Source organism: Pseudomassariella vexata, assembly GCF_002105095.1.
Source record: "Pseudomassariella vexata strain CBS 129021 chromosome Unknown BCR38scaffold_20, whole genome shotgun sequence".
NCBI classification, from domain to species: domain Eukaryota; kingdom Fungi; phylum Ascomycota; class Sordariomycetes; order Amphisphaeriales; family Pseudomassariaceae; genus Pseudomassariella; species Pseudomassariella vexata.
In genome coordinates this window covers 230,949-245,588 of record NW_024467975.1, presented here as the reverse complement: position 1 = coordinate 245,588, position 14,640 = coordinate 230,949, and the positions used below count along the sequence as shown (strand labels likewise).

The following is a 14,640-nucleotide window of genomic DNA, read 5'->3' as shown; positions in this document are numbered from 1 at the left end:
AACATAAGAATTATCCCCAGGTGTTCCTGTATGCGTAGAGTGGGTGCTGGCCTGTCTCATATTCCGCATGGAATTGTCAACGAGGTATACAGATACGCAAACTAGCCATCCAGAGGTCAGGTCGTTGAAAAAATTAGGGTCGGGGTGGCGGTCAACGGTCAACTCAGACCGAGCTACCGAATGTATCATGGGCATAGTATTCGTCTCTTAATGTGTTGCAGGTTTCGCTATTTAATATTTCTTAGCCAGTTTTTGTTTTGAGGCTTTCCCATCAAGTTTCGTCCATGTTAGTATGCCCAGCCGTAAGGCTTTTGTTACCCGGTAACGCGTCCACTAGCACGAACTGCCACTTCAGCCAGGCGGAACCCACTAATATTTACCACAAATGGAACTTGCAGTCACAACAACGACAACTCATGCACGATCTTTCATGAAAACCCTGGATCACGACAGCGCATGAGATGTGACAAATTCCCAATGAGAGTAGCACTATCAAAATGTCGATTGATCTCAATTGGGAGACGCTGACTGGAGGTACGGACGGAGCTGAGTTGTCGGAAAGCATCCGCGACTTTATCCACATCAAGTTCCAGGCGGTGCCGCTTCCACGCTTCATCAAATCCGTCACGGTGCACGAGTTCAAGTTTGGCAGCATTCCGCCTCAGGTGGTGCTCAAGGACATATGTGACCCACTGCCAGATTTCTACGAGGAAAATGCCGCGGCGGATGAGCAGGATGATGAAGAGGAAGGCAACGCAGTAGGAGCAGCGGACGCAACAGCTCCTGAGGACGGTGTACCAGATGCCATACGAGCCGCCGAGCGACATCGCAGGGCAGAAAAAGGCAGGCGAATGGGCGGCCACGGACCTTCTGCCTCCGGCAGCGCACCGACTATACCCGGTTTCTTCGGGATAGATCATCACCACCCTCACCACCCCAGCCTATCACCACACATCCACACCGCCGGCCTACGCAGCGCTCTGGGCACCCCCGACCTGGGTAGTCCTTTTTTGGGTCTAGGCGGTGTGTCGACACCTGGCATCCCCGGCGGCACGTCAAACATGCACTTCTTCCCCTCTGCCTTCGCGTCGGGCTGGTCGGGCGCACAGACGCCGCTCGCTGCTGCTGTTGCCGGGGCGCAGCATTTGAACGGCTGGTTAGACGCACACACACATGCACATGTGCAGGCGCGGAGCCCGCAGTCTGCGTCGTCGAGGTCGGATTCGAGGGGGCGGGTCACCACGCCTTCGCATGGACGGAATCACTCGCAGAGCTCTATCAGTGTCGGGGACCTACCTTCGTCGTTGGGGAAGGCCGCGGGACAGCAGCAGAACCAGTCGTTGAGGGAGAAACATAGCGTGTCGACTCTAGCGCCCACTTCTGCAGGGACGTCGCGGCCACCGACCAGGGATACGGCTGCTGGGTCTATTACCGCTGGTGGTGGACACCCGGGGGTGCTGACTGGATCGGCGATTGACGAGGAGTATGAAGAGGAAGGCATGGCGGATGAGGGTGGGGAAGACGACGAGTCATTGAGGAAGTACCGCGAGCCTAGGGTCGAAGATATGCAGGCCGTGTTCCGAATCAAGTATTCCGGGGACGTGAAGTTAATGCTCACGGCGGAGATTCTGCTGGATTATCCCATGCCGAGCTTTGTGGGGATCCCAGTCAAGTTGAATATTACAGGGTTGTCGTTTGATGGTGTTGGTGTCGTGGCCAATATTAGGAAGAGGGTACATTTTTGTTTTTTGAGCCCCGAGGATGCATTGGCTGCTGTTGGGAACGATGATGAGGCCGACAACGCGGTGGATAATGGTGGTAGTGAGGAGAAAAGAAGAGGGAGATTAGGAGGGCTGCTGCAGGAGATTAAGGTCGAGAGTGAGATTGGGCAGAGGGAGGGCAGCAAGCAGAGCTTGAAGAACGTGGGCAAGGTGGAGAGGTTTGTGTTGGAGCAGGTCAGGAGGATATTCGAGGAGGAGTTTGTATATCCGAGTTTCTGGACTTTCTTGGTCTAGAGAGGGGTTTGAAGGGAACCGTAAACTAGGGGAACGCAGGACTTTGCAGACACTTAGGGGTCACCAGAACAAAACGTGGAACGTGAGTCAATTTTCGTGATGTTCTAACTGTACTATATAATCCATATTGCTAATCAGAGACAAGGAACGGTATACCACCGCTCCCCTCTGCCTCAACACTTGATACGTGGTCTTGGGCGTTCCTGTAGCCTATCTAGAATGATAAGAAATTTAACATTTCACTCCTTTATCAAGCGTATGGCTGCCGTCTTGGCCGAGCGCTTTCATGTCTCTTAAAGGTTCACGGGCACAGGCAAACTTGCATTCGAGAGTAAGAAACATCTAGTGAAGAGTCAAATGAAGGACGTTCGATTGACCCTCATGGATCTGGAACAGCTTCCCTGGCCTACGGGTGGCGGTTCGAGGGCCTCCAACCTCGCATGTGTTCTCGCAGCTGTAGTCGTATTTGCGGTCCTCTTCAACACGGTACAGTCGTACGCGTACCTGAGACACATCCCGGGCCCGCGCCGCTCGTGGGTCGTCAGTGGTGATGCCCATCACGTCCACACGGATCTGCACCCGCGGTACGGCTCGGTGGTGCGCTTCGGACCCAATGCGGTGATAATTTCGGATGTCAACGCCATTGATAAGATCTATGGGTTTAAGATTCGGTTCGAGAAGGCTTGTTTTTTCATACATAAGTGCACTTATCCGTCTTTTATTGAGAAAAGACACAATCAGCTGACAGGTACATACGTAATCCGAGTTTTACGACTCCATCATGCCCACGGTGAAGGGCGGCAAGATCCCCGACGTCTTCGCCACCCGTGTTGAGGACGGCCTGTCGCCGACCTGTCCTAGAGCGATTCACCGTCACAACCGTTTGGGACGAAAGCCATGGAAAAGAGTTGGAGGACTTGGGAAGTCAATGTCAAAGGCGCCTGTCTGGTCATTCAAGCCCTTCTGCCTCTGTTGCTGAAAGTAACAGAGAAGACCATCGTCAATGTAATGTCCGCTGACTCCCTCGCGTTGATTTTGGGGGCAAGCTCGGAACCTCTATCCAACTTGGCCGTTTTGCGCTTATCTGAAAGTCTGGCGCTCGACTACGCACACAAGGGACTGGTGGCCTACTCGGTGCACCAAGGCCTGGATCTGGCGAAGGGAGCACCAGAAGCTGTGACCGATCAACCGGAGCTGACTAGCAACACTGTCGTGTATTTGACCAGGAAAAGACGTGAGTGGTTAGCTAGGAGACATATCAGTTGTTCATGGGATATGAGGGAGCTTATAGCCCAGAAAGACGAGATTGTTCGAAGCGATCTTCCCAAGTTCAATGTGTCTTTTAGCGTAGCGCTAGTATATCACAGAGCCAGAGGGCGGGTGCCTCGAAATAGTTACTAGACGTAACGAGGTTCTTTACATACATTCGATTTAGAATAAAGATATACATAGAGGAGCATAAGGTGATAATATATCGCCAACATAACGCACAAAATAGAAACAGTTAGTGAAGTACAAATATCTAAATCCGAACACCATTATGGTCTCGGTAGTTGATAGAGCAGGAACCTCTCTAAGAGATTTTGCATAGCACATATTGGTCCACCCAAATCGTACACATCCCTCTACGGACGTGAAGAATTCCGATGGTAGAAGCAACAAGCTTAAAATGGCAATGTTGGTGCCTCAGGGATGGAACACTGGCATGGAGATTATGTCAACCGCGTGGCGCGGAAGCCGCTACAAGTTACATGGATCTCTTGTCCCTTGATGAACAAGGGTACCGACGGACCCATGGATCAGGCCAAAGGAATGCTTATCAACCAGAGCTTAGCAAGAAGTATCCAGAAGTACCATGCCTACATAGACGGTGGGACAATGCTGACTTGCAGCAGTACTCACCGAGGACCCGACTTGCTGTCGCCGTGAAAGAATCAAATGCGAACCAAGCAATAGTAGTACTACAGTCAAGCTTTGCGGAGCCGCTAGTTCAAAAGAGAAATACAATATCTGATTGGTCTGTTTGCCCAACACCATTCTTGGCGGTGGTCAAAAGTGCGCGACTCACTTATAAACCACGTTATTTATATTACCACCATTAAGCCATAGAGACTTCAAAAATGTTTTGTAAACGTTCTATATATACTTGGAATATAAGCAAAAGCCAACAAAGACAGATACGTAGTAGAAGGGACGCTGTTTGCCCTTGTTTTACCTACGAGTTTGTGAGGAAGATCTTCAATGAGGTCCACATTTGCATAGCTTGGATCATATCCTCAATCACACAAATTCTTTGTTTCATTCCCTTTCCTATTAGTGCTGTTGCCTCCAAGTTCAAAATCGAATCCCTTCCAACCTTGGTCAATCACCATGTCAGGTACACTCAACTAAGGGGCTTCAGTTTCATGACTCTATTCAGGGTAAGGTGTAACGCAGTTTTCATATTTGTAAGAAAACGCTGTAATGGAGTATATCCCGTTGTTCAAGGTGCCATTCCTAGTCCCCGTCTACTTCTGTGACTCACTTTGCTGGTTCGACGAATCCGTGCCAGCGTCAGCAGCCAATGTAGCTCCTTCCCTGCGCTCTTTCTTCAGCCTTTTGTCTCGTGCCTCCTCCCTGTTTTTCTGTTGACTGTGCGGCATCGGTTCATCAGGACTCTCCTCGGTCTGCCTACTTGACTCGTCAATGCTGGTGGGCGACAGGCATTGATATTCGTCTCCCCAAATCTGTTCCGTCGCCGACGTCTTGTTGGACATTTGGGAGGAATGTGAATGTGTGCAATGTGATGGTAGTGATTTGAGGACGGGTTTACGCTGAGGTTAATGCTGCAAAGCATTACCAATATATATATTGGTAGCCTCCTTTGTCGTTGTGTTGTTATAGGCTTGAAAGAATCGATGGTCACATGGTGTAGACTAGACATTGCCTTTCTTAGTCTGTCACCCTGTACTTAGGATAAGCGATTCTCATGTGAGATGGTAAGTATCGCTCTTTGTCATATTCTTTGTTCGGCGTCTTGAATAACCAACCACGTACGAAACCAAATTAAACTAAACTTGTCAGTGATAAATCTAGGATAGCGGGCTAATCAATCGGTGGGCATATGCTACCATGATATATTCAATCGCAATACCTTAAGACAGCTGTCTATTATCGCGTTCACAGTGATAGACACTAACCACGTCTAGCGTATCTGTAGGCTCACCCGGAAGACGACGCGGTATTGCCTCTGATAACCAGGGGCACTCTAGCAACTGGACTAACAAGATTTTCTCCCAAAAATTGTGGATCAGTCTGACGTTGTAGGTAGATGGCCAGGGATCGAATTCTGAGGCGTTCAAGATATGAAATCCGCGCCAGGCCGTGCCGAGTCTTCTGGAGCTCGAAAGATTTAATATGTTCTGAGGCGCAACACTTAGTTGAAAAACCGATATTTTGAGCTGAAGGAGAATCGCACTGGAGCTGAGCAATTGCCAATAATTCCTGATATCCAGCAGTCAAATATAATACGAATAAGACAAACCTCTCTACATCCCTTGTATTAGCTAACTTTCGATTTTAAACAAAGCTGGTTCAAGGCGATTAATGCCAGCTTCAAGCTTTCCTTTCTGCACGAGATATCGAGCCCGGCCGCGGAAACCGCCCTGTTTCTGTTGACTTGGGATTTCAAAATCGATTTAGTAGTTTCTCGTCATTCGTGCAGTTGAAACTGGCCGGCCTTTCTCTGATTCTGAATAATCTGTAAGTAGTTGTCTGACATACCCCGCTTGAAGCATGAACAGGTGTTGGTGAAGATGATGGAGGTGGTATTTCAACAAGTCTACCGCTCTACAAACTTGGTGGAGAGAGTGTTAGCGTCTTCACCGGATTTGCCGTTCTCTTGAGACCTTAAAACGGCGCCTGCAACCAGTGCCGCAACAATGTCAATACACCGCAGATGTTAGCGACCTGAAAGAAGTTGTCATGCGAATAGGATTCGGAGCCTGTACCCCAATGGAGTAATGAACACGGTAGTTGAACACTAAACCAGACAGAAAAGTTGGCGCAGATGACAAGGAGGGAAAAAAAAAAGGGAAATCTGGTTCCAAAGAAGGATATATCTATATTAGAGGGCTATATCTGAGCATCCAATCTACTGCTTGCATCCTTCAGCCGCAAGTGCACATTGTAATAAACAGCGACAGGACTGCGGTTGCATTCATATATAGAAGCAGCGAACAGCTGATGGCAATGCACGGCCTAAAGAATATTCTTAAATCCTTGAAGGGCCGAATTGATGTCTAACTCCAGCTCTCGTTGTTGATGCTCGCTCAGCTCCTGCGTGGCCTTCATCTGATTCAAGGTGATGAGCCACTGTACGATCTTCCCCCGGTTTTCAAAATCTCGATCTGTGACCTTGTTTACACTCTGGATGACATCTGTCAAGAGAGGATGAAGCTGATCCTTTGCCAGCATACCGAGTCGCAACGCATCCAAGAATGTGATGAAATCCGTAGTTGCTTCCAGGATCAATGCTCCTGATTTGTTGCTTGTCGATGCCGCTGGGGCCGCAGCAGCGCCAGTAGACGCATTAACTGCTGTGGACGGCATGCCTACTTTCAGTCGCTCCGTGGCTCTTGGAACCTCGAGCTATGGAACATCAGTGACGATTTCCTACGAAAGGGGTCACAAATTCCATACATCCCACTCGGCTTTGAATTCTTCCAAGCCCACAAAAGTATTAGCGACCGTCTCGTCAGCCAGGATGGACTTGTACTGCTTGAGCGAGCGCTCGCAGATCTCGGTGTAGTCTGCTTCTGGAATTGCATCCTTGAGGAAGGCCTTCTCCAGCTCATCAAGCGTGACGATGATGGAGAAGATCTCGGCGAGCGAGTCTTGCAAATCTCGTTCGGCACGTGAGTCAGCTAGCTTGACCTCCTGGGTAATTATAAGTTAATTCTGCCACAATAAGGTGAGTGAGAGATATGCCTACCTCATCGAGGTTGATGGTGGCCGACATGGTGGTATTGGGGACATAGCTGTGAGGGGTGGGCGCATAGGCCTGCCGCGATATCATCTTGGCTTATTTGACGTCGCCGCTCGCGACCATATTTCACAAAATGATTGCAGTCAACCAATTCCGAAAATCGACAGCTGTGTTGCTGTCAAGACGTTTGACTAGGTATATTTGTTTGGATTCTGTAATGTTGTCGGTCCGCCGTGCCAGAACCTGGTGCTGCCAAGACCACTGGCTACTTTACGCCTACTATGTAGGTCAAGTGGCTGATAACGCAGTTAGTTTTGGTATCGATAAGCCCCACTTAAAAAATTCAAAGCCTGAAGAGCGATTGACGCCAATTTTTGGGTGCAACAGCCCGCGACCGCTGAACTAAATCTTTTCTCATTTTCCCCATTAACTGCCCAACAATCGATATTTCACCATGGCTGGGGCAAAGAAAAACTTCAAGGCGACAAAGAAGTTCGAGACGAAGCACTTGAAGGGTGTGCTGGACCAGCGAAAGGCATCGGCCAAGCTCAAGCAACGGCACCAGGTCAAGGAGAAGAAGCAGGCCAAGAAATCGAGAGATGACGAGTTTTACAAGGGGCCCGAGGATGGCGCGGCCGCATCCAAAGTCGTTGGAACCAAGAAGACGGCCAATGTCAGCGAGATGAGCGTCGACGATTTCTTTGGCGGCGGCTTCGAGATCCTCGACAAGCCGCAACCGGGCAAAAAGGCTTCCAAAAAGCTCGGCAAGCGGAAAAGGGACGAGCCCGCTGAGGACGATGATGTCCAAGAAGACGAAGCGAGCGGCTTGGATGAATCATCGGCGGAAGAACAGTCAAGCGGAAGTGACGACGAAGATCTTGATGACGGAGACGAAGATCTGGGCATGAGTAAAGAGGCCATGGATGCGCTCGCGAAAGACGATCCCGAATTCTACCAGTTCTTGAAAGAGAATGATCCCGAAGCATTGGAGTTCGACAATCCCGACCTCGCTGAACTCGACGAACTCAGCGCAGATGAGGCCGAGGAGCAACCGAAGAAGAAGCGGAAGAAGGACCAGAAGAAATCAAAGAAGGCCGACGAGTCAGACGACGAGGTGGAAGTTGAAGGGGACAGTAATGAGTTGACCCAAGCTATGGTGGCCCGATGGAAGGCATCCATGAATGAGAAGCACTCTCTCCGCGCTGCCAGACAGGTCGTCTTAGCATTCCGCTCGGCTGCTCATCTGAACGAGGAAGACGAAGACAGCGAGAAGACGCAACGATACAATATCGCAAGCCCCGAGGTATTTCATGACGTCCTCATGGTTGCCCTGAAAGATGTTCCCGAGGTTCTTCAACACCACGTTCCCGTCAAGGAATTGCCTTCCGGCAAAGTCCAGGTGCCTACAGACTCGAAGAAATTTAAGACTCTGTCGGTGCTTCTGAAAACGTACATTAGCGCGATCCTTCATCTCTTGGACACTCTTTCAGATGACGCTTCGCTGAAGTTGACCCTCTCAGCACTAACTCCTCTTGTCCCCTACCTCCTGAGCTTCCGTAAGCTATTGAAAAATCTGATCAAGACGGTTGTCAACTTTTGGTCGCTCTCGACTAGCAGCGAGCCTACTCGAATTACTGCCTTCTTGGTGCTGCGGAGGCTCGTAGTTGTCGGTGACAAGGGCATCCGGGAGACGGTGCTGAAAGCCACTTATCAAGGGTTGATTGCCGGTGCACGTGTAACCAACGTGAATACGATCCAGGGCATCAACCTGATGAAAAACTCGGCAGCCGACCTTTGGGGGATAGACCAGAACATTGGTTATACGACTGCCTTCACTTTCATCAGGCAACTCGCGATTCACCTGCGCAATAGCATCGTCCACAACCAGAAAGAGTCGTACAAGAATGTGTACAATTGGCAATATGTACACTCTTTGGACTTTTGGTCATACGTCCTGTCTGAGCATTGCAGTCCGCTCAAGGAAGCCGAGTCAGGGAAGGAATCACAGCTGAAACTGTTGATCTACCCATTAGTGCAAGTCACACTGGGCGCTATGCGACTCATTCCAACGGCAACATATTTTCCCCTCCGATTCCACTTGATTCGGTCTCTACTCCGTATATCGAGAGCGACTGGAACTTATATCCCGCTAGCTTCACCCCTGCTTGAGGTTTTGACCTCAGCAGAAATGAAGAAATCGCCAAAACCAGCGACACTGAAACCATTTGACTTCAGCGTCTCTTACAAGGCACCAAAATCCTATCTACGAACTCGCGTGTTGCAAGATGCCGTTGGAGATCAGGTCGTGGAGCTCTTCTCAGAGTACTTTGTTTTGTGGTCAACAAACATTGCCTTCCCCGAATTCGCTCTGCCCGTGGTCATCATGCTCAAGCGATGGCTCAAGCAGTCGAGAAAGAGGGTTGGTGGCAACAACAATGGCAAGCTCCGATCCGGATTGGTGCTCCTGGTGCAGAAGCTTGAAGCCAACGCAAAGTTCATCGAAGGCAAGCGAGCGAAAGTCGACTTTGCACCCAATGATAGGGCGCAGGTAGATGCGTTCCTGAAAGACTTTGACTGGGAGAAGACCCCTGTCGGTGCCTATGTCGTTGCCCAGCGCAAAGCAGGTGCCGAGAAGGCGCGGATGTTGGAAGAAGCCCGTCGCGAGGACGAGCGAAAGAGGAAAGAGGAGGAACAAGAGGCACTGGACCAGGATGTCGCTGAAGAAGTTGATGACGAGGAAGATGATGTTGAGGAGATGGGTGAAGACGACGAGTCTTCTGATGAGGAGTAATTTCGTGCGTAAAGGGTTGGCTATCAACGCGCAGCGAATGAGGTGTGCGGCAACGTTTAGCACTATTCAAGATTGGGGCGTGCATGACAATGCCCATTCGATTTTCTATGAAATCAGATCTCTCCATTATTTTGACATTCTACCTGCCAAGGTTATTGCAGAACTAGCCACATCCCCCTTGAAGCTCATCAACCCTGCGATCAGCTGCAATGCTCTCCTTGTCTGTCACTTTATTTCAGAAGAGTACTGGTTGGACATCATCCAGTGACTTCTGCGATCATAACATAAAGAATGAAGAGATACAAGCTGTCTTGAGAGCGCGGAATGTATCAGTTGGTCGATCCTGCAATCGTCGTATAGTTGAAAACCGCATTCTTGAAGAGCCTCACAGTCGACAGTTTCAGCCAAGACACTTCCCATGAGATATGACAGATTCTGTATAAAGTCTCTTGGAGGGAATAGACCATGTGACGTATGAGAGAATACGGATGTAACGGCGGTACCCGGGTATACACTCAGAACCCGCGATAAGAGCCGCTCGACCCTTGGTCGACCTGCTAAGATCAGGGCCAGTACCGTAGGGAACCCGATTGGTCACAACTGCGGGCATAAGTACCTGGTTGCTCCGTGGTCTCTAGAGGTACCTACTTATCTGGACTTATCGCAGCCAGCTGTACGTAGTAAACTAGCAGGTCCAACGAAAACCCACTTGGCAGACGTCTAGAGAATTAGCCGCAGTGGACCCCTCGACTTCAGGCTAAATGCACCTTAGACTAAGTCGACTACTCCGCAACAGCAGCAGCAGCAGTGCGTTGTGGGCTCGGCGAAATAATGGGGTCTTTGGTGTTGACAGTTGACGATACAGTGTGATAGGACGGGAAACAACGTGTGGTCTACTACAATATGTAGATCCCAGGATGTTGCCTGAAATCCCAATCAGCGTTGCATGTCTTCCGAAGTGAAATGCGCCATTCTACCACTGCTACTGGCCTGACATGGATGATTCCGGGAATGTCAGTCGATTGGGGGTCAGATAGTTGATGGTTTCAACTAGATCCGGCGTCGTGATTCGCGCGTTTAAACACGAAAGCTTACCCCAGGACTCCTCCCCTTTGGCCCCTTGCCTTGGTGATGATCTAACCGACTCGGATGATTATCATGCAAGGCGTGTGTATCTTGGGTCTCACGCCTGGAAGCAGGTGACGAGATGGACCCCTCAGTGGGTGTCAAGAGATAAATACGTTTGGGTTTTATCCCGCGTGATTTCTCAGGATCCCTTTGAGGCAGTACAAGCACGGAAAGCGGAGATGTATAAGAGCATTGTGCCTCCCGCCAACGGTCTGCGTCGTTGTATACCCTTTTCCACTCTACTCCATACTTCCTCTCGCACTTTCCCATCCGTCGTCAACGCTTCAGCGAGAACGACGTGGAATCGTCCTTTCAGATACCCAAATTGTACCCCGAGTTACGCTTCGCGATACTCCACCATGCCTACGCCAACCATCAAACTGAGCAGCGGCTATGAAATGCCCCAAGTGGGCTTTGGATTGTGGAAAGTCGCCAACGAGACGTGTGCTGACACCGTCTACAATGCCATCAAGGCTGGATACAGATTGCTCGATGGTGCTTGTGGTGAGTCCAGACATCGTGGAGCGCAAACATAAGCTGTTGTTCCTTTCCTGGAAGCTTTCAATCTAGCGACATGATGAGCGCCTCACAGTTCGATGTTGGGGAAGCTCCCACAAGTGACCCCTCATTCTTCAACCCCGCCATCTCTTAGACCTACGTACCCCTGTCGCCATGGCGGAGTAACGGGTTTACCCCCAATTGGCCCACTCTTCTTTCGTTCCTGAAATCCACTTCCGGGTAGCTCCGTTCGTTTGTTACACCGTCGCATTCACCTTTACTTACACACCTATTTCTCCCGCAGACTACGGCAACGAGAAGGAATGCGGCGAGGGCGTAGCCAAGGCCATAAAAGAAGGCATTGTAAAGCGCGAGGACCTCTTCATTGTATCCAAGCTATGGCCGACCTTCAACGACCCCGAGCAAGTGGCGCCCGTGGTCAAGAAGCAGCTGGGCGACTGGGGCATCGAATACTTCGACCTGTACCTGATGCACTTTCCCGGTGCGCTCAAGTACGTTGACCCGTCGGTCCGGTACCCACCGGGCTGGCACTACGATGGCAAATCCGAAATCGTGCGGTCCAAGACGACGATCCAGGACACGTGGCGGGCCATGGAAGGGCTCGTGGACGCCAAATTGGCCAAGAGCATCGGCATCTCCAACTTCCAGGCGCAGCTCATCTACGATATGTTGCGGTACGCGCGCATCCCGCCTGCGACCCTGCAGATCGAGCACCACCCGTACCTGGTGCAGCAGGAGCTGCTCAACCTGGCCAAGAACGAGGGCATTGTCGTCACGGCCTACAGCAGCTTCGGCCCGGCCTCGTTCCTCGAGTTCGACTTCAAGCACGCCAAGGCCCTCGTCCCTCTCATGAAGGACGACATCATCACGAGCATCGCCGCCAAGTACGGCAAACAGCCCAGCCAGATCCTGCTACGGTGGGCCACCCAGCGCGGGCTGGCCGTCATCCCCAAGACGAGCCGCGTCGAGGTCATGGCCCAGAATTTGGACTGCACCGGCTTTGACTTGGAGAAGGAGGACTTGGACAAGATCACGGCCAAGGATAGCGGCATTCGCTTCAACCAGCCTTCGAACGTGAGTCTCATGATGCTACCCTAGAACAAGAACATGCTTGGAGCACCGCGACTAACTGCTTTCTCATCCACAGTATTTCAAGACCGACATGATGTGGATCTTCGGCTGAAGGAAGGCATTGTTGCCTTTGGGCTCGGCGGGGCCATTTGGTCCGACAGGGCAATTACTCAAACATACCCATATTGTTCCCTGCGTTGGGCGGGATTGGTTCACCCACATCATCATCCATGCTGGGTTGGGAGCACATTTGATAGAATTATCTAGACTGGCTCATCCGTTCTTGTATCGTAGTCTGGTCATTGATGGCATTGCTTGATCCTAGTTATGAAACGCATATATGCCGGGGCGCAAACCCACAAACGTCTTCGTGTCCCTATGATGACCACCAAACATGAGCGCTGTTCTCTAGCTCAGGAGACTGACACCACTCTCTAAAACATTGCTGCATAACCCAAAGTGCGCTGAAGCTCCATCCACGACTGCGTGGTGTGTTGGTTCAAGTTTGATTCCTCCCCATATCCCCGAAACGCCTCGCTATGAGCTCCTCGACAAGCCGCCGAAAGCCTCAGACCGTGTCATAACTCATTGGACGTCGTTATCAAATTTATTATTGGTGTATCCTTTCATTCACTCACTCACTCACTCACTCACTACGGAAAAACACCTCATGTTGCCAACACAAAAGCTACGTCTTGTGTTAGTTGCCATTCAGCATTGTGGGTCGAATTGGGGTTCCATAACGTACTTGCATCGATCTGCTTCAACTGTGGTAGTGCTAAACGCACTTTGTTCCGGTATAATGCTGGTTGTCTCAACTGCAACGGGTTCCCTTCGAAGTAGACGGTTGTTAAGTCCTCCTTGTCGGCCAATTCATGTTCCACTTCGGCAAAATCGCCAATCTGATTGTGACTTGCCCAAAACTCCTCAAGTTGCTTCAACGGACCAAGGCCTTGCAAACTTTTGATCATGTTGTTTGATATGTCAACGACATTTAGCTTCGTGTTGGCCTCGAGCCCATCGAGACTCTCGAGCGCGTTGTGCGAAATGTACAACTCCTCCAGCTGCGGAACTTCGCGCAAGGGCGACAGATCTTTGATACGGTTCGACTGGATGCTGAGGAGCTTCAATTTGGGCAGGTTGGCCAGACCCTTTATTTCGGTGATTTTGTTCTTGGCAAGCCACAGTTGCTCCAGGTTCTGGAGAGAGTCGAGGTTTTTGATCTCCCTGATCCTATTCGACCCGAGTTCAAGTTGTCGCAAGTTGGTCAGGGTCGCCAGGCCATCGAGGGAACTGATCTTGTTGGATACGAGGAACAAATCGGTCAGTTTCGTCAGATGTTCGATATGCTTGATGTGCTTGATCTTGTTGTAGCTCAGATCGAGACAAGTGAGGTTGACCAGATCGTCCAAGCCTCTGACATGTGAAATGAGGTTGTCGTAGAGGTCCAACTCTTGCATGGTGGGGCCCAGACTCGACAACCCCTCGATATGCTGAATGACGTTCTGACGGAGGCACAGCCGCACGACATGCTTGAATCTGTCTAGCCGGAGTGCTGGAATATTCCCAATTCGCGAGTGTGTGAGCGAGATGTCTTCAGTTTCAGGGTCCTCGTCATCCAAGAGATCTGGAGCGTGGATGGGGAATGATTAGCCGCGGCCATGCAGGGCAACAAGGTAGCAAAGACAAAGCTTCTCCAGCTCCACATGCAACCGAACACAGTTAAAATGAGTAGGGAGACACACCTTCATCGGCCGAAATCTCGTCGCCGGGGAAGACATTCTCCTCGTCCGAATACTCTGGATCTGACAGGGCCGCGTGGTTCTGCAGGACGGCGTTGCGTTCGATGCGTAGCTTGCCATCCCAGCCTTTGCTGTCCGTCAAGGCAGGACTAGGTTCGCCGTTGGTGTTGTCTTTGCTGCGGTTCTCGTCATCTGCCAGTTCGATGTGGCGTGGGGACTCGCGGCTGGCGTCGTCGTTTGTCTGTTTGGTCATGATGAGGGCGTTGTCTTTCCTTGTTGTGATATGAGATTGAGCATGAGCATGGAACTCAACTTAACCGCTAGCAATGGAGACTGTTGGAAACGTTGAGAGGTGGTATGTTTTGCAGATGTAGGAGTTGGGTGCGCGCCTGCGCAGTGTAGTGCGGG

At 50.7% G+C, this 14,640-nt stretch overlaps 6 protein-coding genes across 6 annotated transcripts; 4 read left to right on the top strand and 2 right to left on the bottom strand.

The window, feature by feature from the left end:
* Positions 1 to 369: 369 nt before the first annotated feature.
* Positions 370 to 2,282, top strand: BCR38DRAFT_449898 (uncharacterized protein). The gene has a single exon (XM_040861323.1). The coding sequence runs from the start codon at positions 498 to 500 to the stop codon at positions 2,013 to 2,015; it is 1,518 nt and encodes a 505-aa protein (XP_040710547.1). The 5' UTR covers positions 370 to 497; the 3' UTR covers positions 2,016 to 2,282.
* Positions 2,283 to 2,891: 609 nt separating this feature from the next.
* Positions 2,892 to 3,416, top strand: BCR38DRAFT_354928 (uncharacterized protein; the record flags this gene model as incomplete). Its single annotated transcript, XM_040856913.1, has 1 exon — positions 2,892 to 3,416. A coding segment is annotated over one exon (525 nt), but the record flags the coding sequence as incomplete, so codon positions are not given.
* Positions 3,417 to 6,092: 2,676 nt separating this feature from the next.
* BCR38DRAFT_449896 (ESCRT-1 complex, Vps28 subunit) lies at positions 6,093 to 7,224 on the bottom strand. The gene is made up of 3 exons (XM_040861322.1): positions 6,988 to 7,224; positions 6,696 to 6,932; positions 6,093 to 6,644 (listed from the first exon to the last, which is right to left on the bottom strand). Exons 1-3 carry the CDS (start codon positions 7,069 to 7,071, stop codon positions 6,255 to 6,257), a joined length of 711 nt encoding a protein of 236 aa, XP_040710545.1. The 5' UTR covers positions 7,072 to 7,224; the 3' UTR covers positions 6,093 to 6,254.
* A 211-nt stretch (positions 7,225 to 7,435) lies between these two features.
* Positions 7,436 to 9,772, top strand: BCR38DRAFT_354781 (nucleolar complex protein 2; the record flags this gene model as incomplete). The annotated part of the gene is made up of 1 exon (XM_040856899.1): positions 7,436 to 9,772. The coding sequence occupies one exon, from the start codon at positions 7,436 to 7,438 to the stop codon at positions 9,770 to 9,772; it is 2,337 nt and encodes a 778-aa protein (XP_040710544.1).
* Positions 9,773 to 10,856: 1,084 nt separating this feature from the next.
* BCR38DRAFT_449892 (Aldo/keto reductase-like protein) lies at positions 10,857 to 12,851 on the top strand. The gene is made up of 3 exons (XM_040861321.1): positions 10,857 to 11,404; positions 11,703 to 12,493; positions 12,567 to 12,851. Exons 1-3 carry the CDS (start codon positions 11,080 to 11,082, stop codon positions 12,600 to 12,602), a joined length of 1,152 nt encoding a protein of 383 aa, XP_040710543.1. The 5' UTR covers positions 10,857 to 11,079; the 3' UTR covers positions 12,603 to 12,851.
* Positions 12,852 to 14,614, bottom strand: BCR38DRAFT_449888 (uncharacterized protein). Its single transcript, XM_040861320.1, has 2 exons — positions 14,236 to 14,614; positions 12,852 to 14,117 (listed from the first exon to the last, which is right to left on the bottom strand). Exons 1-2 carry the CDS (start codon positions 14,483 to 14,485, stop codon positions 13,159 to 13,161), a joined length of 1,209 nt encoding a protein of 402 aa, XP_040710542.1. The 5' UTR covers positions 14,486 to 14,614; the 3' UTR covers positions 12,852 to 13,158.
* Between the last annotated feature and the right edge of the window lie 26 nt (positions 14,615 to 14,640).